The sequence below is a fragment of the Orcinus orca genome, chromosome 3, assembly GCF_937001465.1.
Source record: "Orcinus orca chromosome 3, mOrcOrc1.1, whole genome shotgun sequence".
NCBI classification, from domain to species: domain Eukaryota; kingdom Metazoa; phylum Chordata; class Mammalia; order Artiodactyla; family Delphinidae; genus Orcinus; species Orcinus orca.
The window spans coordinates 144,869,873-144,897,809 of record NC_064561.1 but is presented as its reverse complement, the minus strand read 5'-3'; the positions used below and the strand labels follow the sequence as shown (position 1 = coordinate 144,897,809).

Sequence of the window (27,937 nt, the reverse complement as noted above, 5' to 3'; positions counted from 1 at the left end):
AGAGGAGTTTATATCTTGGGATTTTGTTTTGTTTTGAGAATCAGCACGCACGACTGTTCACGCAGCTCTTTGTCTGGTTGTGATTAAATTAAATCCATAACTTCAAAGAGGCTTTGCCGCATTTCAGCAGGGTTTACCTACTAACGTATCCTATCCCACACCTTTATAACATTCTCTCCTGGCATGTTTCTTCCTGCTACAGCTGATTACATAAAATTTTATAGATAAATATATCTGCCTCCCTCATCTTTCTGTCTGATTAATTTGAGAATGTCACAGTTCCCTCGGAGTAACCATGGGTGATGTCATAGCCTTTCCTTGTGAGGGTGAGTTGTCAGGAACAAGGATTTCACTAGGTGCAAGGGAGGAGGAGAATCTACTGGAAACACTGCCAATAAAGGAGGTGAGCAATGGTTTTACAAACATTCTCTGTAGTCACTAGTATGACCTGTGACTTCCCAATGTGGTTCACAGTATTTAAAGAATGAATCATACACGATGAGGATATCCTTGCTGTTCTTCAGCAGTCGCCAAAATGGTCTGGTTGCCACCGTCCTCCATTGTTTGGGGTTAAGAGTTCAATATGGCATAACGCTGCCAGAGATTTATGTGTTCTGTGTGAGAATCTCAGGTCCTTTCATAAATTCCTTGTTGAGGGGCACACAGCTGCACAGATGCTTGCCTTCTCTTCTTCCTGTCTGATGAATGGGGTGGGGGTGGGGGTAACTTTCACGGTGGTGGTGGAGATGTCATCATCTCCCAGAGCCTCGAGGTTGTCAAATCATGAATTCTGGGAGGGGATAGGAGGGGGTGGGGGGAGAGTGTCCAGGGAATGTCGATAGGAAACAGCAAGTGGGCTTTTGAGCTTTCTCACTGAGAAAACAGGTAGCTAGTGATGCAGCTTTACTGCTGGAGGCTCTGAGGAACAAAATGGTTCAATTTTAGGTGAGAAACACTAAACTTTTGTTTCTCAGTGTGTTTCTCTGGAATATGCTGAGGGTGGGTGGGAAAGGTGCACAGCAGAAGCCGCACAAATGACCACATTTGGGACCATCTGAACATACGCTGCTCTTCCCTGTCTGTAAACAGTACGCCCCCCATCTCGTAGGTGTGGCCTGACCCTCAAGTTCCAGTTCCTACTCCTTGATGATTCTGGAGCCCAACCCATCTGTTCAGACAGTTTTCCCAACCTGGGCCCTTTGCCAGGCCTTCTTGCCCCTAATAGGAAAGGGTCAAGAGCTTGGGCGTCAGAATCAGTTATGCTTGGCTCTCACGACCTAGGTGAATATGAGTAAGTTGCTCATCTCTCTGTGTCTCAGCGATTCTGTATGGAAAATGGAGATAACATAATCTCAGACTCGTTTTGCACAGGAAGTTAATAATGTTCAGAAAGACTCTCATTCAGTACCAGCTGTCGTAAGATTTGCTGTAATTAATATCAATTCCCAGCATGTAATTAATATCAATTCCCACACTTCCTATGATAGTTTCTTGCTATCAGGTGCCATGTTGTTCCCTACAGACTCCTCAGTCAGCTTTTGTTTAAAAAATAAAGACACAGGTTAGACGCATCATGGATATGTGGAGACTGAATCAGGAACAGCAGACAGAGCAGTGACCATATAATGCTTTCCTCTCAACTTGGTGGAGTTTTTTCACCTCTTGTTGTTTGTCTGTTTTTTCTTCAATTTGGACAGAAAGAAATGCTCCTCAATAAAAACAGAACTAAAAATTTTCTACTCAACTTTTCCTCAAGTAAGAGAATTCTCTTAGGTAATAATGTAGAATCAATACAACATTGTAAATCAACTATACTCCAATAAAAATTTTTTAAAAATAATGTAGAATCATCCATTCGTTTGTTCACTTGTGTTTTCATTCATTTGTTCAACACCTAGTCACTCAGTGCTATAGTCTCAATTCCTAGTCCCCATGGACTTTTCCTCTCTAGGGGGGATTTAATCAGGAGGCAAGCACTTCCAGGGTAACGTGATGAAAACTGGGACAGGGAAAGCTCAGAGGCTATGAAAGTCTTCAGGAAATCCACCTTGCTCAAATGTGGAAGAACCAGGTGACTTCCTGGAAGAAGTGGTTGTCTAATGGGAGACATAACTAATGAGCAGAATTTCCCAGGCAGGGAACAGCATGTGTGAAGGTTTAGAAGCAAGAAGAACTCAGCTCCTCCACCAGATCAGAGTCTAGTGACTAAAATACAGAATTTCAGGAATGTACCAGGAGAAAACAGGGCTGGAAAAGTAAGCAAGGGCCAGATTATCTCTTTCTTTATTAAAGAAATTTTTATTGATGTATAGTTAATTTATAATGTTAGTTTCAGGTGTACAGCTAAGTGATTATATGTGTGTGTGTGTGTGTGTGTGTGTGTGTGTGTGTGTGTGTGTGTGTATGTATATTCTTTTTCAGTCTCTTTCTTTCTTTCTTAAATTTTAAGATGTATCCTGCACACAAAGATCAGAGGTAATACTGTGTATTTCCACTATGGAATGAAGACCAGAGATTTGTACAAATGGAGAAAAATTGAGCTGCTGGAAGACAGTTTTTTTTCGGTTTTTTTTTTTTGTGGTACGCGGGCCTCTCACTGCCGTGGCCTCTCCCGTTGCGGAGCACAGGCTCCAGAAACGCAGGCTCAGCGGCCATGGCTCACGGGCCCAGCCGCTCTGCGGCATGTGGGATCCTCCCGGACCGGGGCACAAACCCGTGTCCCCTGCATCGGCAGGCAGACTCTCAACCACTGCGCCACCAGGGAAGCCCTGGAAGATAGTTTTTACAATACAGAGTCTTCATAAGTTTCCTAACTTCCTCCGAGTTGTCATGAATTTGAAGAACATCAGATATGTTCAAACATGCACTTCAAATCCTGCTCTATGATTCTCTCCCTCCATTAAAGTGAATATTGGGACTTACTAATAGCCAATATTTCAATCCTATTTCTATTTGTGTTTCAGGTATACAGATTGTGGTTCACAATTTTTAAAGGTTATGTTCCATTTATAGTTATTATAAAATATTGACTATATTCCCTGTGTTGTACTATATATCCTTAATAGCTTATTTATTTATACATAGTAATTTGTGCCTCTTAATCCTCTACCCCTATATTGCCCCTCCTCCCTTCCCTCTCTGCACTGGTAACCACTAGTTTGTTCTCTGTATCTGTGAGTCTGTTTCCTTTTTGCTGTATTCACAAGTGTGCATTACTTTTTAGAGTCCACATGTCAGTGATATCACACAGCATTTGTCTTTCTCTGTCTGACTTATTTCACTAAGCATAATACCCTCCAAGTCCATTCCTGTTGTTGCAAATGGCAAAATTTCATTCATTATTTATGGCTAAATAGTATTCTAGTGTGTGTGTGTGTGTGTGTGTGTGTGTGTGTGTGTGTGTGTGTACACCACATCTTCTTTATCCATTCATCTGTTGATGGACACTTAGGTTGCTTTCATATCTTGGAAATTGTAAAAAATGCTGATTTGAACATTGGGGTGCACATATCTTTTCAAATTAGTGGGGGTTTTTGTTCTTGTTTTTGTTTTTTCCCCAGATAAATACCCAGCAGTAGAATTGCTGGGTCATATGGTAGTTCTATTTTTAGTTTTTTGAGAAACCTCCATACTGTTTTCCATAGTGGCTGCACCAATTTACATTCCCACCAAGAGTGTACAAGGGCTCTCTTTTCTCCACATCCTCACCAACATTTGTTATTTGTGGGGTTTTTGATGATAGCTATTCTGACAGGTGTGAAGTGCTATTTCATTGTGGTTTTAATTTGCATTTCTCTGATGATTGATGATGTTAAGGATCTTTCCATGTGCCTATTGGGCATCTGTATGTCTTTGGAAAAGCGTTTATTCAGGTCTTCTGCCCTTTTTTTTTTTTTAACGTCTTTTTTGGAGTATGATTGCTTCACAATGGTGTGTTAGGTGCTGCTGTATAACAAAGTGAATCAGCTATACATATACATATATCCCCATATCCCCTCCCTCTTGCGTCTCCCTCCCACCTTCCCTATCCCACCCCTCTAGGTGGTCACAAAGCACCGAGTTGATCTCCCTGTGCTATGTGGCTGCTTCCCACTAGCTATCTATTTTATGTTTGGTAGTGTATATATGTCAATACCACTCTCTCACTTCATCCCAGCTTACCCTTCCCCCTCCCCGTGTCCTCAAGTCCATTCTCTATGTCTGCGTCTTTATTCCTGTCCTGCCCCTAGTTCTTCAGAACCATTTTTCTTTATTTATTTATTTTTAGATTCCGTACATATGTGTTAGCTTATGGTAGTTGTTTTTCTCTTTCTGACTTACTTCACTCTGTATGACAGACTCTAGGTCCATCCACCTCACTACAAATAACTCAATTTTGTTTCCTTTTATAGCTGAATAATATTCCATTGTATATATGTGCCACACCTTCTTTATCCATTCATCTGTCAGTGGAAACTTAGGTTGTTTCCATGACCTGGCTATTGTAAATAGTGCTGCAGTGAACAATGTGGTACATGACTCTTTTAGAATTATGGTTTTCTCAGGATATATGCCCAGTAGTGGGATTGCTGGGTCGTATGGTAATTCTATTTTTAGTTTTTTAAGGAAACTCCATAGTGTTCTCCATAGTGGCTGTATCAATTTACATTCCCACCAACAGCGTAGGAGGGTTCCCTTTTCTCCACACCCTCTCCAGCATTTATCGTTTGTAGATTTTTTTGATGATGGCCATTCTGACCACTGTGAGGTGATACCTCATTGTAGTTTTGATTTACATTTCTCTAATGATTAGTGATGTTGAGCATCATTTCATGTGTTTGTTGACAATCTGTATATCTTCTTTGGAGAAATGTCTATTTAGCTCTGCTGCCCATTTTTGGATTGGGTTGTTTGTTCTTTGATGTTGAACTGCATGAGCTGCTTGTATATTTTGGAGATTAATCCTTGGTCAGTTGCTTCATTTGCAAATATTTTCTACCATTCTGAGGGTTGTCTTTTCATCTCCTCTATGGTTTCCTTTGCTGTGCAAAAGCTTTTAAATTTCATTAGGTCCCATTTGTATATTTTTGTTTTTATTTCCATTTCTCCAGGAGGTGGGTCAAAAAGGATCTTGATGTGATTTAAGTCATACAGTGTTCTGCCTATGTTTTCCTCTAAGAGTTTGATAGTGTCCTACATTTAGGTCTCTAATCCATTTTGAGTTTATTTTTGTGTATGGTGTTAGGTAGTGTTCTAATTTCATTCTTTTACATGTAGCTATCCTGTTTCCCCAGCACCACTTATTGAAGAGGCTTTCTTTTCTCCATTGTATATCCTTGCCTCCTTTGTCAAAGATAAGGTGACCATATGTGGGTGGGTTTATCTCTGGGCTTTCTATCCTGTTCCATTGATCTATATTTCTGTTTTTGTGCCAGTACTGTATTGTCTTGATTACTGTAGCTTTGTAGTGTAGTCTGAAGTCTGGGAGCCTGATTCCTCGAGCTCTGTTTTTCTTTCTCAAGATTGCTTTGGCTATTTGGGATCTTTTGTGTTCCCATGCAAATTGTGCAATTTTTTGTTCTGTTCTGTGAAAAATGCCATTGGTAGTTTGATAGGGATTGCACTGAATCCTATAGTATAGTCATTTTCACAATGTTGATTCTTCCAGTCCAAGAACATGGTATATCTCTCCATCTGTCTGTATCATCTTTAGTTTCTTTCATCAGTGTCTTACAGTTTTCTGCATACAGGTCTACCTAGATAGGTTTATTCCTAGGTATTTTATTCTTTTTGTTGCAGTGGTAAATGGGAGTGTTCCCTTAATTTCTCTTTCAGATTTTTCATCATTAGTGTGTAGAAATGCAAGAGATTTCTGTAATTAATTTTGTATCCTGATACTTTACCAAATTCATTGATAGCTCTAGTAGTTTTCTGGTAACATCTTTAGGATTCTCTGTGAATAGTATCATGTCATCTGCTAAGAGTGACGGTTTTACTTCTTCTTTTCTGATTTGGATTCCTTTAATTTCTTTTTCTTCTCTGATTACCGTGGCTAGGACTTCCAAACTGTGTTGAATAATAGTGGTGAGAGTGGGCAACCTTGTCTTGTTCCTGATCTTAGAGGAAATGGTTTCAGTTTTTCACCATTGAGAATGATGTTGGCTGTGGGTTTGTCATATGTGGCCTTTATTATGTTGAGGTAAGTTCCCCCTATGCCTACTTTCTGGAGAGTTTTATCATAAATGGGTGTTGAATTTTGTCAAAAGCTTTTTCTGCATCTATTGAGATGATCATATGCTTTTTCTCCTTCAATTTTGTTAATATGGTTTATCACATTGATTGATTTGCATATATTGAAGAATCCTTGCATTCCTGGGATAAACCCCACTTGATCATGGTGTATGATCCTTTTAGTGTGCTGTTGGATTCTGTTTGCTAGCATTTTGTTGAGGATTTTTGCACCTATGTTCATCAGTGCTATGGGCCTGTAGTTGCCGTTTTTTTGTGACATCTTTGTCTGGATTTCGTATCAGGGTGATGGTGACCTCATCGAATGAGTTTGGGAGTGTTCCTCGCTCTGCTCTATTTTGGAAGAGTTTGAGAAGGATAGGTATTAGCTCTTCTCTAAATGTTTGATAAAATTGGCCTGTGAAGCCGTCTTGTCCTGGGCTTTTGTTTGTTGGAAGATTTTTAATCATAGTTTCAATTTCAGTGCTTGTGATTGGTCTGTTTATATTTTCTATTTCTTCCTGATTCAGTCTCAGAAGATTGTGCTTTTCTAAGAATTTGTCCGTTTCTTCCAGGTTATCCATTTTATTGGCATATAGTAGCTTGTAGTAATCTCTCATGAACCTTTGTATTTCTGCAGTGTCCGTTGTTACTTCTCCTTATTCATTTCTAATTCTGTTGATTTGCGTCTTTTCCCTTTTTTTCTTGATGAGCCTGGCTAATCAATCTTCTTTATCTTCTCAGAGAACCACCTTTTAGTTTTATTGACCTTTGCTATCGTTTCCGTCATTTCGTTTTCATTTATTTCTGATCTGATCTTTATGACTTCTTTCCTTTGGCTAACTCTGGGGTTTTTTTTTGTTCTTTCTCTAATTGCTTTAGGTGTAAGTTTAGGTTGTTTATTTGAGATTTTTCTTGAGGTAGCATTGTATTGCTATATACTTCCCTCTTAGAACTGCTTTTGCTGCATCCCATAGGTGTTGGGTTGTTGTGTTTTCATTGTCATTTGTTTCTAGATATAGTTTGATTTCCTCAGTGACCTCTTGGTTATTTAGTTAGTGTATGGTTTAGCCTCCATGTGTTTGTATTTTTTACAGATCTTTTCCTGTAATTGATATCTTGGCTCATAGCGTTGTGGTCAGAAAAGATACTTGATACGATTTCAATTTTCTTAAATTTACCAAGGCTTGATTTGTGACCCAATATATGATCTATCCTGGAGAATGTTCCATGAGCACTTGAGAAAAATGTGTATTCTGGTTTTTCTGGATGGAATGTCCTATAAATATCAATTAAGTCCATCTTTTTTAATGTATCATTTAAGGCTTGTGTTTCCTTATTTATTTTCATTTTGGATGATCTGTCCATTGGTGAAAGTGGGGTGTTAAAGTCCCCTACTCTGTTTGTGTTACTGTTGATTTCCCCTTTTATGGCTGTTAGTATTTGCCTTATGTATTGAGGTGCTCCTATGTTGGGTGCCTAAGTATTTACAATTGTTATATCTTCTTCTTGGATCGATCCCTTGATCATTATGTAGTGTCCTTGTCTCCTGTAATAGTCTTTGTTTTAAAATCTATTTTGTCTGATATGAGAATTGCTACTCCAACTTTCTTTTGATTTCCATTTGCATGGATTATCTTTCTCCATCTCCTCACTTTCAGTCTCTATGTATCCCTACGTCTGAGGTGGGTCTCTTGTAGACAGCTTATATATGGGTCTTGTTTTTGTGTCCATTCAGCCAGTCTGTGTCTTTTGGTTGGAGCATTTAATCCATTTGCTTTAAGGTAATTATCCATATGTATGTTCCTATTACCATTTTCTTAATTGTTTTTGGTTTGTTGTTGTAGGTCTTTTCCTTCTCTGGTGTTTCCTGCCTAGAGAAGTTCCTTCAGCATTTGTTGTAAAGCTGCTTTGGTGGTGCTGAATTCTCTTAGCTTTTGCTTGTTTGTAAAAGTTTTAATTTCTCCATCAAATCTGAATGAGATCGTTGCTGGGTAGAGTAATCTTGGTTGTAGGTTTTTCCCTTTCATCACTTTAAATATGTCCTACCACTCCCTTCTGGCTTGTAGAGTTTCTCCTGAAAGATCAGCTCTTAACATTATGGGGATTCCCTTGTATGTTATTTGTTGGTTTTCCCTTGCTGCTTTTAATATTTTTTTCTTTGTATTTAATTTTTGATAGCTTGATTACTATGTGTCTTGGCATGTTTCTCCTTGATTTATCCTGTATGGGACTCTCTGCACTTCCTGGACTTGATTGACTATTTCCTTTCCCATATTAGGGAAGTTTTCAACTATAATCTCTTCAAAATATTTTCTCAGTCCTTTTCTTTTTCACTTCATCTTCTGGGACCCCTATAACTGGAATGTTGGTGCATTTAATGTTGTCCCAGTGGTCTCCGAGACTGCCCTAAATTCTTTTCATTCTTTTTCTTTATTCTGCTCTGCAGTAGTTATTTCAACTATTTTATCATCCAGGTCACTTATCCATTCTTCTGCCACAGTTATTCTGCTATTGATTCCTTTTAGAGAATTTTTAATTTCATTTATTGTGCTGTTCATCATAGTTTGTTTGCTCTTTAGTTCTTCTAGGTCCCTGTTAAAACGTTTCTTGTATTTTCTCCATTCTATTTCCAAGATTTTGCATCATCTTTACTATCATTACTCTGAATTCTTTTTCAGGTAGACTGCATATTTCCTCTTCATTTGTTTGGTGGGTTTTTACCTTGCTCCTTCTTCTGCTGTGTATTTCTCTGTCTTCTTAATTTTCTTAACTTACTGTGTTTGGGGTTTCCTTTTAACAGGCTACAAGTTCATAGTTCCCATTGTTTTTGGTGTCTGCCCCCAGTGGGTAAGTTTGGTTCAGTGGGCTGTGTAGGCTTCCTGGTGGAGGGGACTGATGCTTGTGTTCTGATGGGTGAGTCTGGATCTTGTCTTTCTGGTGGGCAGGACCACGTCCAGTGGTGTGTTTTGGGGTGTCTGTGACCTTATTATGATTTTAGGCAGCCTCTCTGCTAATGGGTGGTGTTGTGTTCCTGTCTTGCTACTTGTTTGGCATGGGATATCCAGCACTGGAGCTTACTGATTGTTGAGTGTAGCTGGGTCTTAGCATTGAGATGGAGATCTCTGGGAGAGTTCTCAGCGATTGATATTATGAGGGGCCAGGAAGTCTCTGGTGGACCAATGTCCTGAACTTGGCTCTCCCCCCTCAGAGGCTTAGGCCTGACACCTGGGTGGAACACTAAGACCCTGTCAGCCACACGGCTCAGAAGAAAAGGGAGAAAAGAAATAAAAAAGAAAGAAAGAAAAATTAAAAATAAAGTTATTAAAATAAAAAAATTATTAAAATAAATAAATAAAAAGTTAAAAAAAAAAGAGAGCAACCAATCCCACAAACAAATCCACCAATGATAACAAGCACTAAAAACTATACTAAAAAGAAATGGACAGAAAGAACCCTAGGACAGATGGTAAAAGCAAACCTATACGGACAAAATCACACAAGGAAGCGTACACATACACAATCACAAAAAGAAAAAGAAAAATATATATACATATATATATATATATATATATATATATAAAAGAAGAGAGCAAACAAATCAATAAACAAACCTACCAGTGATAATAAGCTGTAAATAGTAAACTAAGATAAACATAAAAGTAGAAACAAATTAGACACAGAAAGCAAACTCCAAGTCTACAGTTGCTCCCAAAGTCCACTGCCTCAGTTTTGGGATGATTCGTTGTCTATTCAGGTATTCCACAGATGCAGGGTACATCAAGTTGATTGTGGAGATTTAATCCGCTGCTCCTGACGCTGCATGGAGAGATTTCCCTTTCTCTTGTTTGTTTGCACAGCTCCTGGGGTTCAGCTTTGGATTTCCCCCTGCCTCTGCAGGTAGGTCGCCCTTTGGCATCTGTTCTTCACCCAGACAGGAGGGTGTTAAAGGAGCAATGATTCTGGGGCTCTGGCTCACTCAGGCCAGGGGAAGGGAGGGGTATGGTAGTTATAACTGGAATGCAGGGTGAGCCTGCGGTGGCAGAGGCTAGCAAGACATTGCAACAGCCTGAGGAACGCTGTGTGTTCTCCCAGGGAAGTTGTCCCTGGATCACAGGACCCTGGGAGTGGCAGGCTGCACAGGCTCCCAGGACGGGAGGTGTGGATAGTGACCCGTGCTTGCACATAGGCTTCTTGGTGGCTGCAGCAGCAGCGTTAGTATTTCATGCCCGTCTCTGGTGTCCACGCTGATAGCTGTGGCTCATGCCTGTCTCTGGGGTTCATTTAGGCAGTGCTCTGAATCCCCTCTCCTCGCACACCCCGAAACAATGGTCTCTTGCCTCTTAGGCAAATCCATACTTTTTCCCAGACTCCCTTCCGGCTAGCTGTGGTGCACTAGCCCCCTTCAGACTGTGTTCATGCAGCCACCACCAGTCCCGTCCCTGGGATCTGACCTCCGAAGCCCGAGCGTCAGCTCCCAGGCCCCACCCGACCCAGCGGTTGAGCAGACAAGTCTTTCAGGTTGGTGAGTGCTGGTTGGCACTGATCCTCTGTGCTGGAATCTGTCCACAGGGAATCTGCACCCCTGTTGCTGCGCTCTCCTCCATGACTCCGAAGCTTCCCCCCCTGCCCACCCTCCATCCCCACCAGTGAAAGGGCTTCCTAGTGTGTGGAAACTTCCTCCTTCACGGCTCCCTCCCACTGGTGCAAGTCCCGTGCCTATCCTTTTGTCTCTGTTTTTTCTTTTTTCTTTTGCCCTACCCAGGTATGTGGGAAGTTTCTTGCCTTTTGGGAAGTCTGAGGTCTTCTGCAAGAATTCAGTAGGTGTTCTGTAGGAGTTGTTCCACACGTAGGTGTATATTTGATGTAGTTATGGAAGGAAGGTGATCTCCATGTCTTCCTCCTCCACCATCTTGAAGTTCCTCCCTCCCCCTTTTTTTTATTGTTTTTTTTTTCATTGATGTTGAGTTGTATGAGCTGTTTATATATTTTGTATATTAACCCCTTATCAGTCTTATCATTTGCAAATATTTTCTCCCATTCAGTAGGTTGTGTTTTTGTTTTGTTGATGATTTCTATAGGCAGTATTTTAACAGGTAAATTAGGTAAAATATCTGCTCAGAAGAAGACAAAAACTTTCAACTGTAACCTTAATCAAAGTTAGCTGTTTTAAAGTATTCTAGGAACTTCCCTGGTGGTCCAGTGGTAAAGAATCTGCCTTCCAATGCAGGGGACGCACGTTCAGTCCCTGATTGGGGAACTAAGATCCCACATGCAGCCGGGCAACTAAGCCCTTGTGCCACAACTACTGAGCTTGTGTACCTCAACAAGAGAGCCTGCATGCTGCAAACCACAGAGCCCATGCACCCTGGAGCCTGCACACCGCAACTAGAGAGAGAAAACCCGCATGACACAACTAGAGAGAAGCCCGCGCACCGCAATGAAGAGCCCATGCGCTGTAACGAAAGATCCTGAATGCCTCAGCAAAGATCTCGTGTGCCAGAACTAAGAACTGACACAGCCAAAAAAATAAAGAAAATAAATAAAACGAACATTCAAAAAAAGTATTCTAGAATGCTATATAAAATATTAGTTTGAAAATAATTGTATAAGATGAATAAGGGGAGAAGACTATTACTGAATCATTAACTCTCTTTCAAAATAATTTGTATTTTCCTCTTTCCATGATTGTTCATGGTGTTCCCTCTGTTAAGAATGCTGACTACCAGCCTCATCCTTTGATGTCCATTTTTGCTTCCTTAGACCATTTTACTTTTTTTCAGGAAGGGGAACTTATTCATATCTTTCTACTCATTTGTATGATTATTATTTTTGTTTTGTTTTGTTTTGCGGTACGTGGGCCTCTCACTGCTGTGGCCTCTCCTGTTGCGGAGCACAGGCTCCGGACGCGCAGGCTCAGCGGCCATGGCTCACGGGCCCAGCCACTCCGCGGCATGTGGGATCTTTCCGGACCGGGGCACGAACCCGTGTCCCCTGCATCGGCAGGTGGACTCTCAACCACTGCGCCACCAGGGAAGCCCTGTATGATTATTATTTTACTTGTTACGTATTTTAAACAATTTTACTAAGTTAGTAGAAATGTACCGTAGACTTTTTTATCCACTGTAGCACTTAATTGGGCACATGTTGTTTAATCAGTAATGTTAAAATATTTAGACAGAAGCCTCATGAAAGAATTTTTTTTTTTTTTGGCGGTATGCGGGCCTCTCACTGCTGTGGCCTCTCCCGTTGCGGAGCACAGGCTCCAGACGCGCAGGCTCAGCGGCCGTGGCTCACGGGCCCAGCCGCTCCGCGGCATGTGGGATCCTCCCGGACCAGGGCACGAACCTGTATCCCCTGCATCGGCAGGCGGACTCTCAACCACTGCGCCACCAGGGAAGCCCGACATGAAAGAATTTAAGTTTCATAGTTCAATAATCTAATCCTTCCCAACTTTGACAAGGAAAAAATGTTGAGTCAAATACGCTTCCTTAGTCACTGGATGCTGCTGAGTAATTAACATACAGGAGTTTCTAAAGATCAGGCTGTTACATGGACTCTTTCTGTCCATTCTTCTGTGGCCAGAAATGTCGAGTGAGTGGTTCTACAGGGAAATGCATAGTCTCTTACTGGAAAAATTCTGTAGGGAGTGAACTAACCAAAGGGAAGATGTTAGCACCCGTCTCTGACCTCAGTGTTCTGTATTCCGGCTATAAACATGATACACATAAGGAGAGCCCCACAGTACACTTGCTTTTTATTTTTGCTGAGGATTCCCTTATATAGACGGTAAGTGTAAAGCCATTTAGATAGCTCATCTGCTTCCTAAATAACATATAAAAGTGCTTAGGGCATAGAAAGCACTGGACAAATATTAGTTTTCACTTTAGCTTTTAATATCATTTCATTCTTTAGAGCTATGCTGACCAAAGAGCCACTGGCCGCCCATGGGTACTGAACACTTGAAATATTACTTGTCTACATTGATATGTGCTCAAAATATACACACTGAATTTCAAACACTTAGTATGGAAAAAAGGATATCAACTAGCTCATTAATAACTTTAATATTGATTGCATGGTAGTGTGGATATATTGAGTTAAATAAAATATATTATTTAAGTTAATTTCACCTGTTGCTTTTTTGTTTTATCAATGTGGCCACTAGAAAACTTAAAATTACATATGTGCCCACATTTATGGCTTGCATTATATTTCTGTTGGACAGAACTGCTTTAGAGAGACTCCCAGGTGTGTGGCAAGACAGCTGTACTGTAGATGTTCATCAAGGATCTTGATCATCTAAGAGGAAAAGAAGGAGAACAAATTATAGCTGAGCAAATAGAAACTGTTCACTTATTAAAAATTGAAATTAAATTTGTTTTTTTTTTTTTTTTACTGTTTTGTGGTCAGCTTTATCTTTAAGAAACTATAGCTAACATTTTATGTCTAATGGAAAATAAAATCCCTATTTCTAGGTTACTGGTTGGTTCACCATGGAGTGGCTTTCCTGAGAACCGAATGGGAGATGTGTATAAATGTCCTGTTGATCTATCCACCACTACATGTGAAAAACTGAATTTGCAAAGTAAGTTATAATTAGCAATGTGATTATTTTACACGTAACAAAATCTCATTTGTTATATACCCAGCTGGAAAATAACAACAAAACCAATCATAGTTTTGTGTTTAAGGAATATAGACAGCTTTTGTTGCCTTTATGTCTGTAGTCATATGGGGCCCAACTATATTCAAATTTCCAACACGGTTTGATGACCTGATTAAGAAAGATGGATGCATGGGAAACGTGCTGCCTCCTGGGCCATCTATCCCCAGACTGTGGACCGGTTTCCACCGACATGTAGGATTATTTTGCTGGTTACTTATAGAAATCTGAGACTATCCATACTTCTCTCCCTCCTCAAAACAAACCATTAAGTATAGAAACGTCAGTACTAGGGCTGATTTTGGGCGTGCTGAGGAACACTCTTTATTTCTGGTCATGTCTAAATGATTTCATTCTACTAAAAAAAATTCACAGTTTGGAATTCTTTGTAATTGTTTGCAATTGCTGTTTTAATTATCCACAAAAGTAGACCTCTGTTTCCAGAAGTTAAGTAGTGAAGGAGAATTGGGAAAATAGTTTGATAAGGTAGCAGAGTTAAGAGACAATTTTTCTAATAAAAAAGAGATGATCCTATTTGTAGGGAGAGTGGAAGGAGGCAATAAAAAGGGAGTGACTCCTGGTCAAGAATAAAGTTAACTGGATGGAATTAATGTCTCTGGTACCTCGGAAAATGAGTCTTAGGAAGAATGCTCTCTTCTCTGAAACACAAAGGAAAGAGAGGAGTCAGAATTCTAGAAGGACCTTTAGGTAAAGATGAGAGAAGTTGAGATTATCTTTCAGGTGTGATTATCTTCTTTGCAGTAGAGAGTGATGGGATCTGGGTTGAGTTTGGAGGCTTGAGAAGAAGAGTGAAGTTTTAAAACAGGTATCCTGGGAAATGGGGCATAAACTATATAATAAAACTTTTGAATACTCACCCCAATATATATATTTTTATTATTTTAGAAATTTTATGCATATGTATACATACATATGAGCAGATGACTTAGCATAATTTATGTGTATACACATATACATAAACAGTGTAATTTTATGTGTATGTATGCCTGTATGTGTATATATATGTATACACCTTGGCAGAGATTAGAGGATATGAGAAAATAATGATATTATTGAGAAGAATTCCAGTGTTCAGTAGCTCAAGAATGGATATAGCAGATGATGCCCTATTTGAGTGGGAGAGAGAAGGTTGGAGAGATTTATGTATTATTCTACATGCTAGTGTCATGATTTCCTTTTAAAGTTCATTCACTATTGCTTTGAGCCAGATTCTACCATACGGCATCCTTTGATAACACTTTAAGGATATTTTTTTCCAATCCAGAATAAAGCTTTAGCTGGAGCCACCATGACCTTTGCAGACTCCACCCCCTAGGATCACATTCTGCAGATGTGATCACATATTTAAATGAGCTGCCAGATCACTGAAGGAATCTCATTTCCATACACTTCATTATATAACACGAGCACTAAATTCAATGCTACATGTAAACCTGAGTGTACATTGAAAAAAAAATGGCTTTAAATAAATGATGATTTAACCACTCTTAAAAATCTTCTCCCCTTTGAAAGCTTCCACGAGCATTTCCAACGTTACTGAGATGAAAACCAACATGAGCCTTGGCTTGACACTGACAAGGAACGTGGGAACGGGAGGATTTCTCGTGAGTGTTTACTTTTCAAATCCTCATTCCTCTCAAGAAAGTATGAAGTCAGTGTCTTTTCACCATCCCTCCTAGAAAGCCAGATCTTGAGGTTTAAATGTTGGAGCTTGATTTTGGATAAGACATGCTAGATGGAGAGCCAACATGAAAGAACAATATGTTGATATGTAGATGTCTTAAGATATTTCGTAAAACCATTGCCACAGAATGTTTTGGAAAAAGGGATCAGAAGGAGCACCGATTCTTTACCCTTGGAAAATGTGCTTTGTATTTGTTGATAACAGCAGAATTCTAGCTCTTATTTCTCCTTCCTGTAGGAACATTCAGGATAGGTACTGCAAATTCAGAAAGTAGGTTTCAAAGCTACAAAGTACTTTTATTTTTAATCGTTTCTGATAATCATTGACCAATCTGATATTATTTAAGGCATGGCTTGATCTCATCTTATTTCATGTTAATGTGTACTCTCATTTAGTTTCTAGAAAGCTGTGAAAAGACCACCACAAATCAGTAAAAGAGAATGCCTTATTTAACAACAGGTCTGGGGACAATTAATTGGTGAATAACTTGCATATCCAAATATACTTCTGAGTGAATTAAAAAGTTAATATAAAAAACTAGAAGAAAATGGAAGTTTTCTGAAAGAGAGAATAATTCCTGAGCTTGGGACTAACAAAAAAATAACATAGAAAACTGTTGAAAAGATGCAACTGTAAAAAAATGAAAACCATCACACACCAAAAAAAAAAAAAAAAAAGTGTTTAAAGGCAAACAAAAACCCAGTCTCATTTGACATTTCTGCCAGTCCATGTAGGTGTAACCTAGTTGTATAGCCCTGTTAAAGTAGTCTTAGAAAGTTTACTTTAACTTTACATTGGTTATGACATGCTACATTGATATGCTAACTTAAAAGCCTGGGTGTATAACCAGATTGCTCTAAAAATGTAATCAATTTTGAACAATATCATTCTATTTTTACTGAGAGATACTAGAGAGACCTTGGTACTACTAACTGAATTAAGTGTTGCTTATAATATGTGTTAGATCAATGCATAAATGAATATTGCAATGAATCTTCCTGTTTATGATCTTCTGAAGTCTTTATCATAAGGTTGCTTTTGTCTTTTTTTTTTAAAGTTGAATAAATTAAGAAAGAAAAACATTAAGATACAGGGATTATAGAATGTGCTTCAAAGTTTTTAGTCTGTAACTTCAGATTTTTAATGTGTAACTATAGATTTTTATATGCAAAATAAAACATTTTGTAAATCTTATTTATAAAATAAAATTGCAAGAGAATTTGAGAGATTAACAGTCAATGTAGCAAGTAGAAGGAAGGAGGGAGGGAGGGAAAGAGAAAAAAAAAGAAAAGAAAAAAGCCAAAGTCTTCTTTCCATACCTAAAAGGTCAAAATCTTAAGATACTCTTAAGAATTCTGTGGAAAAGACTGACAATCATCACATTTTTTTTTTTTTTTTTGAACCTTCTTAAGTTCCGGGCTTAAAGCAGGAATGTTGTTCTGGCATTAACAATTGGCATATTCTAATTTCAACTCCTTAATGCTGTTTTCCATTGCTTTTAAAACAAAAAAAATCTTTTTTTTTTTTAATACTTCATGAGTTAGTATTTTTAAGGGTGATTAAGATAAACCAACTTGGGGGTGGGGATATAGGAATCAGTAGTTGGTATCTTATTCGGTATACTAACCCAAGGCATCAATAGTGATTTCTCCCTAACTAACTGGCAAAATGAACCAGTTTTATAAGGGAAAAACTATGCCTTGTTCATTGAGCATGAAATGTGACCACAGCTGCTTCTCCTTTGAGCTACCAACAATTAAAGTGGGTCAAATAAGTTCCCTTTCATTCTTCCAATCACTCTTTGCAAGTCCACACTTTTCAGTTAAGTTTTAATAATTGGTCCACAGCTTTACATAAGGTTAAACTGTGTAGATTTGTTTTTAAGATCATCACTAGACTTCTCTTCCCCATTTTTTCTCCTTTCACATCTAACGATTTGAATATTATTTAATCTAATGTTTCCCACGTGATTTAATCATGATTTAATCAGGAGTTCTTGGCATTCAAGGGCTGCTGAAAGGGAGAGCTTTGGGGTCAGGTCAGTGGAGATATTAATAGTTGGAGTATGATGTGCACAAGAAGACAAACGCCAGCTTTGATAACTGAAGGTTCTAGGGGCCAGAAGTATGGGGTTCTGAAGTCCTCAAAGAAATACTTTGATAACTACAGAGTTGAAAACTGGTGGTTCATGAACCTCCTTTGTGTTTGTTTAGCATGTAGAGTGTTTCAGGTTTTTGTTAACTATAAATTTTCACACAAAATTCTCTCTTTGACTCTCCTTGAGAATTTGGGAGGTCTGGCCACACGGGGCCTGTTGCACACCAGCCCACGGGCAGGAGCCACAATGGTCTGCCCTGCACAGAAAGCGTGGGCTCTTCATTCACCATGGTGTCTACACCTGGCTGGAGCTCTCTTCCAGGCTGCCTGCCTGGCCCATGGGGACATGAGGACTTAGGGTTTCTGCTGAAGAGTATAAATGGAAGGGACAGGAGGAGACCTATGTTCAAGGAATAACAATGATAATGATGCTGGCTAACAATTATATATCCCTTGCTATATACCCAGCACTGTTCTAAGTGTTTATAGCTATAGACTCATTTCGTCTTCACAGCAGCCTTAAGTTAGGAGGAGGTCTGATCATCCTCATTTTACAGATGAAGCAGCTGAGACCCAGGTATCTGAGAGACAAAAAATGAACTTTGCACGCATTTTTCTCCTGGGTGTTCTCTGGAAGGACAGCACCCCTTTTGTCGAGCTTGGTGGGTGACCTGATGGGCTCCTCCCTACACTGACAGTCCCAGTGCTCCGGTCCCCAAGACGCCTGACACCAGGCACAGCACATCTGCCACCCTCTCCCTCCCGTCTGTGGGCTCCAGTGCACTTTCTCTCAAAGGCACTGTTGACTTGTTAGTTTCAAGAGTTGACGATTCCTAGAGTCTTATAAGAGAATAGAAATAGTCCTGAGTTTCACAAATGGCGAGGTGGAGGGTTAACGTTTTCCATGTGTTTTGTCATTGTTTTCATTTCTTTTAAGACCTGTGGTCCCCTGTGGGCACAGCAGTGCGGAAATCAGTTTTACACAACCGGGTTATGCTCTGATGTCAGTCCCAATTTTCAGCTCCTGACCAGCTTTTCACCTGCAGTTCAGAGTAAGTTATGAATGTGCAGAGGGTCTGAGCAATGCCTTACCTTAAAGGAGGGGAAAAATTGTATCAACAAGTGCCATCCTTTTTTACTTTGTCTCATTTGTATGTGGATGTGATTTTGCCTTACCTATGGATATATGTTTCTTTCGTCGTTTCCTGTGTAGCCTGCCCTTCCCTCATAGATGTTGTGGTTGTATGTGATGAATCAAACAGTATTTACCCCTGGGATGCAGTAAAGAACTTTTTGGAAAAATTTGTGCAAGGCCTGGATATAGGCCCCACAAAGACACAGGTATGGACATCCATTATATATATACTAACCCACGGCTTTCGTTCTGAGAAAATATTATTAGAGATGAGGTCTTTATCTTTGCATTTGTCAAATCCCCATATTAAAGGCATTTAATGGTAATCTTGAAAGTTAACTGAAATTTGTGCTACACTGAGTTATTCTATCTATGACTTCCCCTAATGCTAGTCTTTAAGCTTGGATTTCTATTCCTGATTCAGGCATCAGATATGTGTATAGCATCTTAATTCTCTTTAGATGCTTATTTTTTCCTCCACTAACTCATGAACTAATCAATACATTTAGAAATCCAATATGTATTTTTTTTTACACACGCTTGGACGAATGATGACTTTCTTTTACTTACTCTTTACTGGTGAAAAAATTATCTTTGAATTTTTATAAGTAAGTTCATAGCATAATTCTACCATTTATTATTTTATAGTCTTTTGGCATATTCTAGTCTAGCCTTCCATTTTTCACACAGGACAAGTCTTTTCAATACTTTTGAATAACTTTTTATGTTTTAAAGAGTCTTTAATTTGGTTTTCTGTCTTCCTGAGGTAGGCAAGCAAAACTCAGGAGCAGAAACGTCATGCTTTTATAACGCTGAATAGCATATTTTAAGTTTCAGGGTTTTTTCTTTCTTTCTTTCTTGTTGGATCTGCTATTTTGTGGTCCATCCTGGTTGTAGCAGGACATTGATCCAATATCAACAGGAATCAATTCACAGAGTTACTAGTTCCTGGGTTGCATCTGGTGCTCCAGGGGCCAACAATTGTTGGAACACTTTTCTGAAAAGCTTTCCAGTTATCTATATTGAAATTCGCTTTTCTGCTTCCCTATACAGTATTATAAAATATTGTTATATATTTTCCCTATTGACATTGCTTTTCAATACCAAGAGGACATTAGTATCTGTCAAAACTTTGGAGGTTTCACTGTGGGCTTTCACCAGAAAATAAAATAAAATTTCTGTTAAATGAGACTAGGTATAGTACTGGTTTCTGGAGAGCATCACTGTTAAGGCCCTCATAAGAGAAGTTTTCATCTGTATCTGCTTATTTTCTCTGTTTCTGAATGGGTTTCCCCCATAACGTGACTTATTGTATTTAATAGTCTCTTGTGTGGAATTCCTGGCCTTCCTCTTCTATCTTCCAATCCCGATGCACCTTCTTCGTCTCTAGAGGTGGTTTTACTCAGTATCTTCTCTTCCGTTCTAAATGTGACCTTTCTTTAAGCCCTACTATACCACATTTCTTTAAATCTTCTCTTCCACCTTTATCTTTTGCACATAGAAGTTATGGGGCTGTGTCAGGGGGTCACCATTCTCTTCCTATCACCTTAGATTTTGAAATCCTTAGAGTTATTTTTGATCGTTTCCTCTCTCAAATCTTACATCCTATCCTAAAGAGGAGGGTTCAGTAATATATTTTTTGTCATTTTTCCAGTGCCTAGTTAACAGCCTTCCTAGAGAAAGTAGCTGATTGAACTCAGAAATCCAGGCCTTGCCCTTCCCGTCTTCCTTACACATTGACCTCTATTTCAGAGACCCTTTTACCACTGATCCCTCATCACCATTCCTATTCTGGAAGCCCCAAATCCTAGGCATAGAGGGTGATCTCAGTGCTGAGAACAAGGACGTTAACAGAAGTGTCTGACCTCCTTGATCTGAAGGATTAGGGTATGTGCCCAAACATCTTGGTCAGAAGTTGTTCTGCCTCTCGGCCCTCTCAAATAAGACTCTCTCCAATGGCATTTTCCCTGAAGACCAGAAACTTCCTGCCCTAAATGCACATAGAGCAGCTTTCTTTCTAACGTCTGTGATTAGAGGAAATCCAGCACAACAAAAACATTCATGTTGACCGCATTGATTAGCACATCACTTTTTCTTGTATTCAACTATAATTCTTTGTTTATTATATAATTATCCTCACTTGATGAGATGTTCTGTTCCATCCATGACTGCTTATAATTGTTTACATGTTTATATCCATTGGTAACTAGAAAATCTATTTATATCATTTGAATCTTCCTGTTAAGAACTTAATATTCATCCATATGGCAGTGCTTAAAAATCTACAACTATTACTCTTGAGAATCAAATGGTACACAAATGGCACATTATCTTGCTTGTCAGTAAGTAAGGCTGCCCTGCACTGATGGCCTCTGACCAGGAAGTTATTCCACTGGAAGAAAAATAACTGTTCTTAAGAAAAAAGTTGGAAATGATTCCCTTAAGCTATCAGCCCATGTCTAAATGCACTTTTGATTTTTATTATATTGGTTAAATAGGAATGATTTATAACTTAATGACAAACCTGTAATAAACTTCTTTTCTCTTGAAGGTGGGCTTAATTCAATATGCCAATTATCCAAGAGTGGTGTTTAACCTGAACACTTTTAAAACCAAAGATGAAATGATTAAAGCAACATCCCAGACATCCCAGTATGGTGGAGACCTCACAAATACATTCAAAGCAATTCAGTATGCAAGGTAAGTTATGTTGCTAATAGGCTAATATTTTGATAAAATAAAAGTGCTCATAAGTAATAAAAAGGAAAGACGAAGAAAAGTAAATATGTGGTACCTACACTTAAATCAGAACTAGTAGAGAAGAAAAGTCTGAACATTCTGTTACTTGAATACTTTGAGAAGGCAGTAGGGGATGACATTTTTAAATCTTTGATTTCTAGAACTTTTATAAGATATTACATAATTTTTTAAGATTTTACATGAAGTAAGTACAGTGAAATTAAAAGACCTTAGTTTAAGTTGGCAATGGAACAATCTGCATTTTTTTGTTAATATTTATCAAGGCCACAGACAACTTGAGCTACTGGAGCACTTCATGCAAATTTAGAAGGGCCATAGATTCCTAAGTGTTAATGACCTAGAAGTCTGAATTGAATTGAAGGGCTCATTCTACTTATAACAGGCTGGGGCAGTGTGAATTTCACAGCTATGTAACATTCTCCTAATTCTTTGCTCAGTGTCTCTTATTTTCTCAGCACTGCTGACCTTCATCTTCACTCTGCTTTAATCAGATACCTTTACCAAAAATGCTAACTATTCTCCTACTGTTAAAAAAGAAATGAGAACTGTAGGTTCACCTTCCCTTAAACCTACTTCCTGCCCTTTTTCATCGAGTTGTGAGTTCCTTCCTTCCACTGCCATAACTCCTTGAAAGAAGTGTCTATGCTCCCTTCTCCACATCCTTGAAACCTATGGCTCTGCCATCAGGTAAACATGGTCCTGCCTTAAGCCTCATCCTCTTTAGCTTCCCTGAACATTTGACAATAAGGAGCACGCACTGCTGTTTCTACTCCAGTTGCCGTGACACCACACACTTCTAGAAAACCTGCCAACATTTTGTCAACAAGTTTGCATCTTCACTGGCTCCTTTTCCTAATTTTTCTTCACCAAACAGAGCCCGCTCTTCTATAGCCCTGTTCTCTTAGGCATTGTATCCATTGTATACACATGAGCCATCAGCCCTGCCCGGGTTACCCCATTGCTTTGTCATTAGCCCTGACCTCTCTCCTACAATGCACACAGGCATCCAGCTGGTGCTGAAAATCCTTATTTGGAGTGTTGGCTCACTAATCAAATTCAGTACATTCTAAACCGGCCTTACTCTTTGCCCCTCCTCATGACTCTGCCATTTTGATTCATGTGTCCACCTTTTCCCCTAGTCATTCAGACTAAAACCTTGATGGTTTACTTTATTCTTTCTGCTCCTCCTTAGGTCACATATCTGGTCAGTCACCACATCCTGTCCTTTCTTTTTCTGAATTTCCTATTTTATCTGTCCCTTCTTTTTTTAGTATATTCTGTGTTCTAGTTGCTGCTTCTATCAACTGCCTACTCTCCCTGTATATCTCAAAAGTAGATTCCCTATAAGAGAAGATATGATTGGTTTGGTTAACCTTTTTTGTCCCTATTAAGATGTCCTTTGGAGCCAAGCCATCTCAGAGGCCGCTGGCCAATTGCCATTATGTGAAGTACCCGTCCTGTTCCAGTAAAGTAGACTTAGGGGAAGACTAAGATGACATAGAAAAATGGCCTCGTAGGAGTTAGAAACAGCAAAGGGCCTGTATTTTTCACAGGGAATGTGGGTGTTGCATTTTTCCCTGGTAAAAGCCCTGGGGCCTGGCAAGCTTCCTTCTCAAGGAGAATGGCCACTTTCTGTTAAAATGGGACTCATATGGCTTTCATGATCTTTTCAAAACGTTTTCTCCCCAGCATCCCTGTCTCACCACAATTTCCCGAGCTAACAGGACTCTTTCCATTGTTAGGAGAGTCACCTAACTTCTCACGCCTTCTGGAATTTAATTACTTCTATTTTCTTTCTCTTCTTCTTCTTCTTCCTCCTCCTTCTTCATCGGTTTCTTTTTTCTTTTTTTTTTTTTTTGTGGTACACGGGCCTCTCACTGTTGTGGCCTCTCCCGTTGCAGAGCACAGGCTCCGGACGCGCAGGCTCAGCGGCCATGGCTCATGGGCCCAGCCGCTCTGCGGCATGTGGGATCTTCCCGGACCGGGGCACGAACCCGTGTCCCCTGCATTGGCAGGCAGACTCTCAACCACTGCGCCACCAGGGAAGCCCTTCATCGGTTTCTTTACAACAACAAATAGCATTCCGATACTCTTTTAGTAAATATTGCCATTTTCCATTGATCTTATCTGAGTGCCTACACTTACAATTTACTGTTCCAAGCCCTGCAGGGAATCAAAACTAAATGAGGCATAGTTTCTACCCTCAGCAAACTTATAATCCTACATGAGCTCTACTGTATGTCATGAAGAGTATAATTCACTCAAAAATTATTTGATGTGAGTACCAGAATTCAAATTTGGCTGAGAAATATTTTTCCATATTTCTATATTCTGCTATATAGAATACAAAAAAAGCTTTAGGAAATAAAATGATAGTCTCAGTTTTACACATGTTGAATTTAAAGAGCTCCTTATACTTTCAGGTGAAAGTGTTCAATGCATTGAATATACAAACTTGAAGATAGGAGGGATGAATGGAAGCAAATAGAGACTTTAAATTGCCATCATGTAGGTGGTGGTAGTGAACCTATATGATGACACCAGAAAGAATGTGCAACAAGAGGATCCAACAGACAGAAAAAAAAGTTGTTGGACAACTTGTTAAACATCTAGAAACAAAATAAGGCTGAATCCCTGCCTCACTCCTTGAATCAAAATAAATTTCAGCTGGACCACCAATTTAAAGCTAAGAAAATGAAACCATTAAAAGACCATGAGAAAACTTGGGTGATTAAAGAGAAAAGTCTTAGAGATAAGTCCTTTTAAAATACCATGTCAAATATAAAAGACACACACGCAAAAGTTAATGGATTTGATTATATCAAAATATAAAATTTCTGTACAGAATTAATATCACCAAACTTCAAACAGTGATTAATGAACTGACAGTTATTTACAATCTATATGACAAAGGATAATTTTCTTTATTAACAGAAGTCTTACTCGTCAGGAAAGTGATGAAAAACAAAGAAAAATGGGCAAAGATAAAGAAAAACCAAGAGCTCATGAAGGAAGAAATATGAATGGCTAATAAACATGTTAAAAATACTCATCATCCTTCATAGTGAAAAAGTACATATTAAAATAACAATTAGATATTATTTCTCACTTATAAGAATATCCCAGATTAAAAAGTTAATAATTCTCATTGTTATGGAAAGGAGGTGGAGAAAATTGCATTCTTGTACACTGATGGCAGTATAAATTGGTGGAATTATTTTTTTTATAAATTTATTTATTTATTTGTTTGTTTTTTACTTTTGGCTGCATTGGGTCTTCATTGCTGCGCACGGGCTTTCTCTAGTTACAGCGAGCAGGGGCTACCCTTTGTTGCGGTGCGTGGGCTTCTCATTGTTGTGGCTTCTCTTGTTGCGGAGCACGGGCTCTAGGCACACGGGCTTCAGTAGTTGCAGCATGCGGGCTCAGTAGTTTTGGCTTGTGGGCTCTAGAGCACAGGCTCAGTAGTTGTAGCACACGGGCTTAGTTGCTCCATGGTATGTGGGATCTTCCCGGACCAGGGCTCGAACCCGTGTCCCCTGCATTGGCAGGTGGATTCTTAACCACTGCGCCACCAGGGAAGCCCTAATTTGGTGGAATTTTTGAAGAGCAATTTAGTATTTTATTTATCAAAATTTGAAATGTGTAAATACTTTGTCTAAATAATTTCTCTGCTAAGATTTTATCCTACTGACACATTCGAAAAAGTATGCCAAGATAGATACACAAGGACATTCATTATAGCATTATTTGTAAAACTCAAAATGGCCTAAATGCATGATAATGGGAATTGGTTAAATAAACTATGGTTCCTCAAAATAATGAAATATTATGTAGCCATTAAAAAAGGAGAAGTCTAAACTAGTGGTTACCAGTGGTGGGGCAGGGGCAACATAAGGGTGAAGGACTGGGAGGCACAAACTACTGGGTGTAAGATGGGCTCAAGGATGTACACCGTGGGGAATAGAGCCAATATTTTGTAATAACTGTAAATGGAAATTAACCTTTAAAAATTGTATAGAAATAAAATCAGAAAATCAAAGACAAAGAGGAGAGTTCTATATGTGCTGATATGGAAAGGTCTCCATCAAAATGAAAAACAGCTGCAGAGAATATGTTCCCATTTTTATAGAAGTTTAAGGAGTAACTTTTGCGTATATTTCTCTAGATGAAACATTTTCTAGAAGGAAACATAAACTGATAATAGTGATTACCTTTGCAATAGTGGCTTGGTGTGAAATTTTTGTTTTACACCTTTCCAAATGCTTTGGATTTCTTTTACCACGTATATTTGTTACCTTTTAAAAAACAATTTACTGTTGAAAAAAATAAATGCAGATCCAATGAGTAATATTTATGACAGGAATGAATATCTTTACCCTGTTGATTAGTTTTAATGAGTTTGATCTTATTAGCAGAAGATAATTCTAAGGATTCCTGATGTAAATACACACACACCCACACACCATGGAAGCCATGGAAGTTATTTTTAATGCCAAGCAAGATTTATATTTTTATATGTTTCTCTACAAGCTACGAATAGAACGTAGTTCAGAAGTCACCAGCACTGATAGAGAAATTCTAAATCACAATAGGTTATGCTCAAAGAAGTCAGTTTCATATTTATATTTCTAACCAGAGGTCCACGTGTTTAGTTTATTTTTTGATTGAGTTTTTCTTTTATCTGCCACAGAGATTCTGCTTATTCAGCAGCTGCTGGTGGACGACCAGGTGCTACCAAAGTCATGGTGGTTGTAACTGATGGTGAATCCCATGATGGTTCAATGTTGAAAGCCGTAATTGATCAGTGTAACAATGACAATATACTGAGGTTTGGCATAGCAGTAAGTGGCTTTTCTTTTTACTTGTCTTTCAGTTGATGGGTAAATATTCCTTTATACCATCACTTCTGAAGACTGCACTTTCTTATTGGTTGTTCATAGCTTAATATAAAAGAATATTTTTACTCTACCTCTGCTTCTTGCTGATTTGCAGTCCTGTCAATGAAGAGGATATGGAAGTGTTACTTGATTTACTTCTCTAGAGGGCCTATTGTGTTCAGAAATAGCCTAGAAAATACGAATAGGAAAATTGAAGTACAACACTAATGGCCTTCTCCCCTCTTCCTCTATTTTCAAGGTTCTTGGGTACTTAAACAGAAATGCCCTTGATACTAAAAATTTAATAAAAGAAATTAAAGCAATTGCCAGTATTCCAACAGAAAGATACTTTTTCAATGTTTCTGATGAAGCAGCTCTACTAGAAAAGGCTGGGACATTAGGAGAACAAATTTTCAGCATTGAAGGTAAATGAACTCCTTCTTTCCAGAATTGTTTTCAAATTTTTTTCAAGAAAACAAACTGATGTTTACCAGGTTGTAAGGGGGGGAGGGATAAATTGGGAGATTGGGATTGACATATATACACTACTATACAGTATATAAAATAGATAACTAATAAGGACCTACTGTATAGCACAAGGGACTCTACTCAATACTCTGTAATGGCCTATATGGGAAAAGAATCTAAAGAAGAGTGGATATATGTATATGTATAACTGACTCACTTTGCTTTATACCTGAAACTAACACAATATTGTAAATCAACTATACTCTAATAAAAATTAAAAATAAAATAACATGTTCTTCAAAAACCTTAAAAAAAAGAATTCTTTATTACCATACTTGTTCTATTAATGTTAACTTATATACCTTGTATAAAGAGAACTCCTAAATAGCATCAGTAAGAAAAATAGACAAAGAATGATGAATAAGTAGTTTATAAAAGATAAAATACAAATGGCCAATAAACATAAGAAAATATTCCCAATTTTAGTAATTATTTTAAAGTATAAATGAAATCAATGTTACTTTGTGTCTAAAAGATAACAAAGATTAGTAATGTTTAATCTTGGAGAGATTATGGGGAAGCAAAAAAGCTCATACACAAAAGATTATAAACTGTATAACCTTTTGGGGTGGCAACTTAGTAATACCTATTATAATCGTAAATAGTTTTACCTTTCCATATTGTAAACAGTTTTTGTAATCATAAAAAATGTTACCTTTTTACACTGTTACATAATTTCTGAAATTCTTGAATTTGTTTGCAACAAACATGTCTACTTTTAAAATTAGAAGAATACAGTGAAGATTTTTAATAGTTCAGATTTTGAGGAAACGTTTTACTTACCAGATCTACAATAATTTACTTCTATGGCCTTGGAAGGTCTAGTCTCTATAGAAATATCGTGTGTTCAAGAGCTCACTATAAGCAGGACTAGAACACAATTCCCAGTTGGTAAAAAGTCCCACATGACCCAAATCCTGGTTCCTGATGGTTAACCCAAATAACTCTCATATTTTATTGAG

The 27,937-nt window shown here is 38.5% G+C and overlaps 1 protein-coding gene across 1 annotated transcript in view; it reads left to right on the top strand.

The window, feature by feature from the left end:
* The window catches only part of ITGA2 (integrin subunit alpha 2), a 105,382-nt gene that overhangs the window by 34,477 nt on the left and 42,968 nt on the right, over nucleotides 1-27,937 (top strand). The window contains exons 3-9 of the mRNA XM_049707141.1: nucleotides 13,686-13,795; nucleotides 15,407-15,498; nucleotides 18,613-18,727; nucleotides 18,889-19,016; nucleotides 21,362-21,510; nucleotides 26,261-26,411; nucleotides 26,707-26,872. Of these exons, the coding sequence (XP_049563098.1) occupies nucleotides 13,686-13,795; nucleotides 15,407-15,498; nucleotides 18,613-18,727; nucleotides 18,889-19,016; nucleotides 21,362-21,510; nucleotides 26,261-26,411; nucleotides 26,707-26,872 (911 nt within the window). The remainder of the gene's footprint in view (nucleotides 1-13,685; nucleotides 13,796-15,406; nucleotides 15,499-18,612; nucleotides 18,728-18,888; nucleotides 19,017-21,361; nucleotides 21,511-26,260; nucleotides 26,412-26,706; nucleotides 26,873-27,937) is intronic.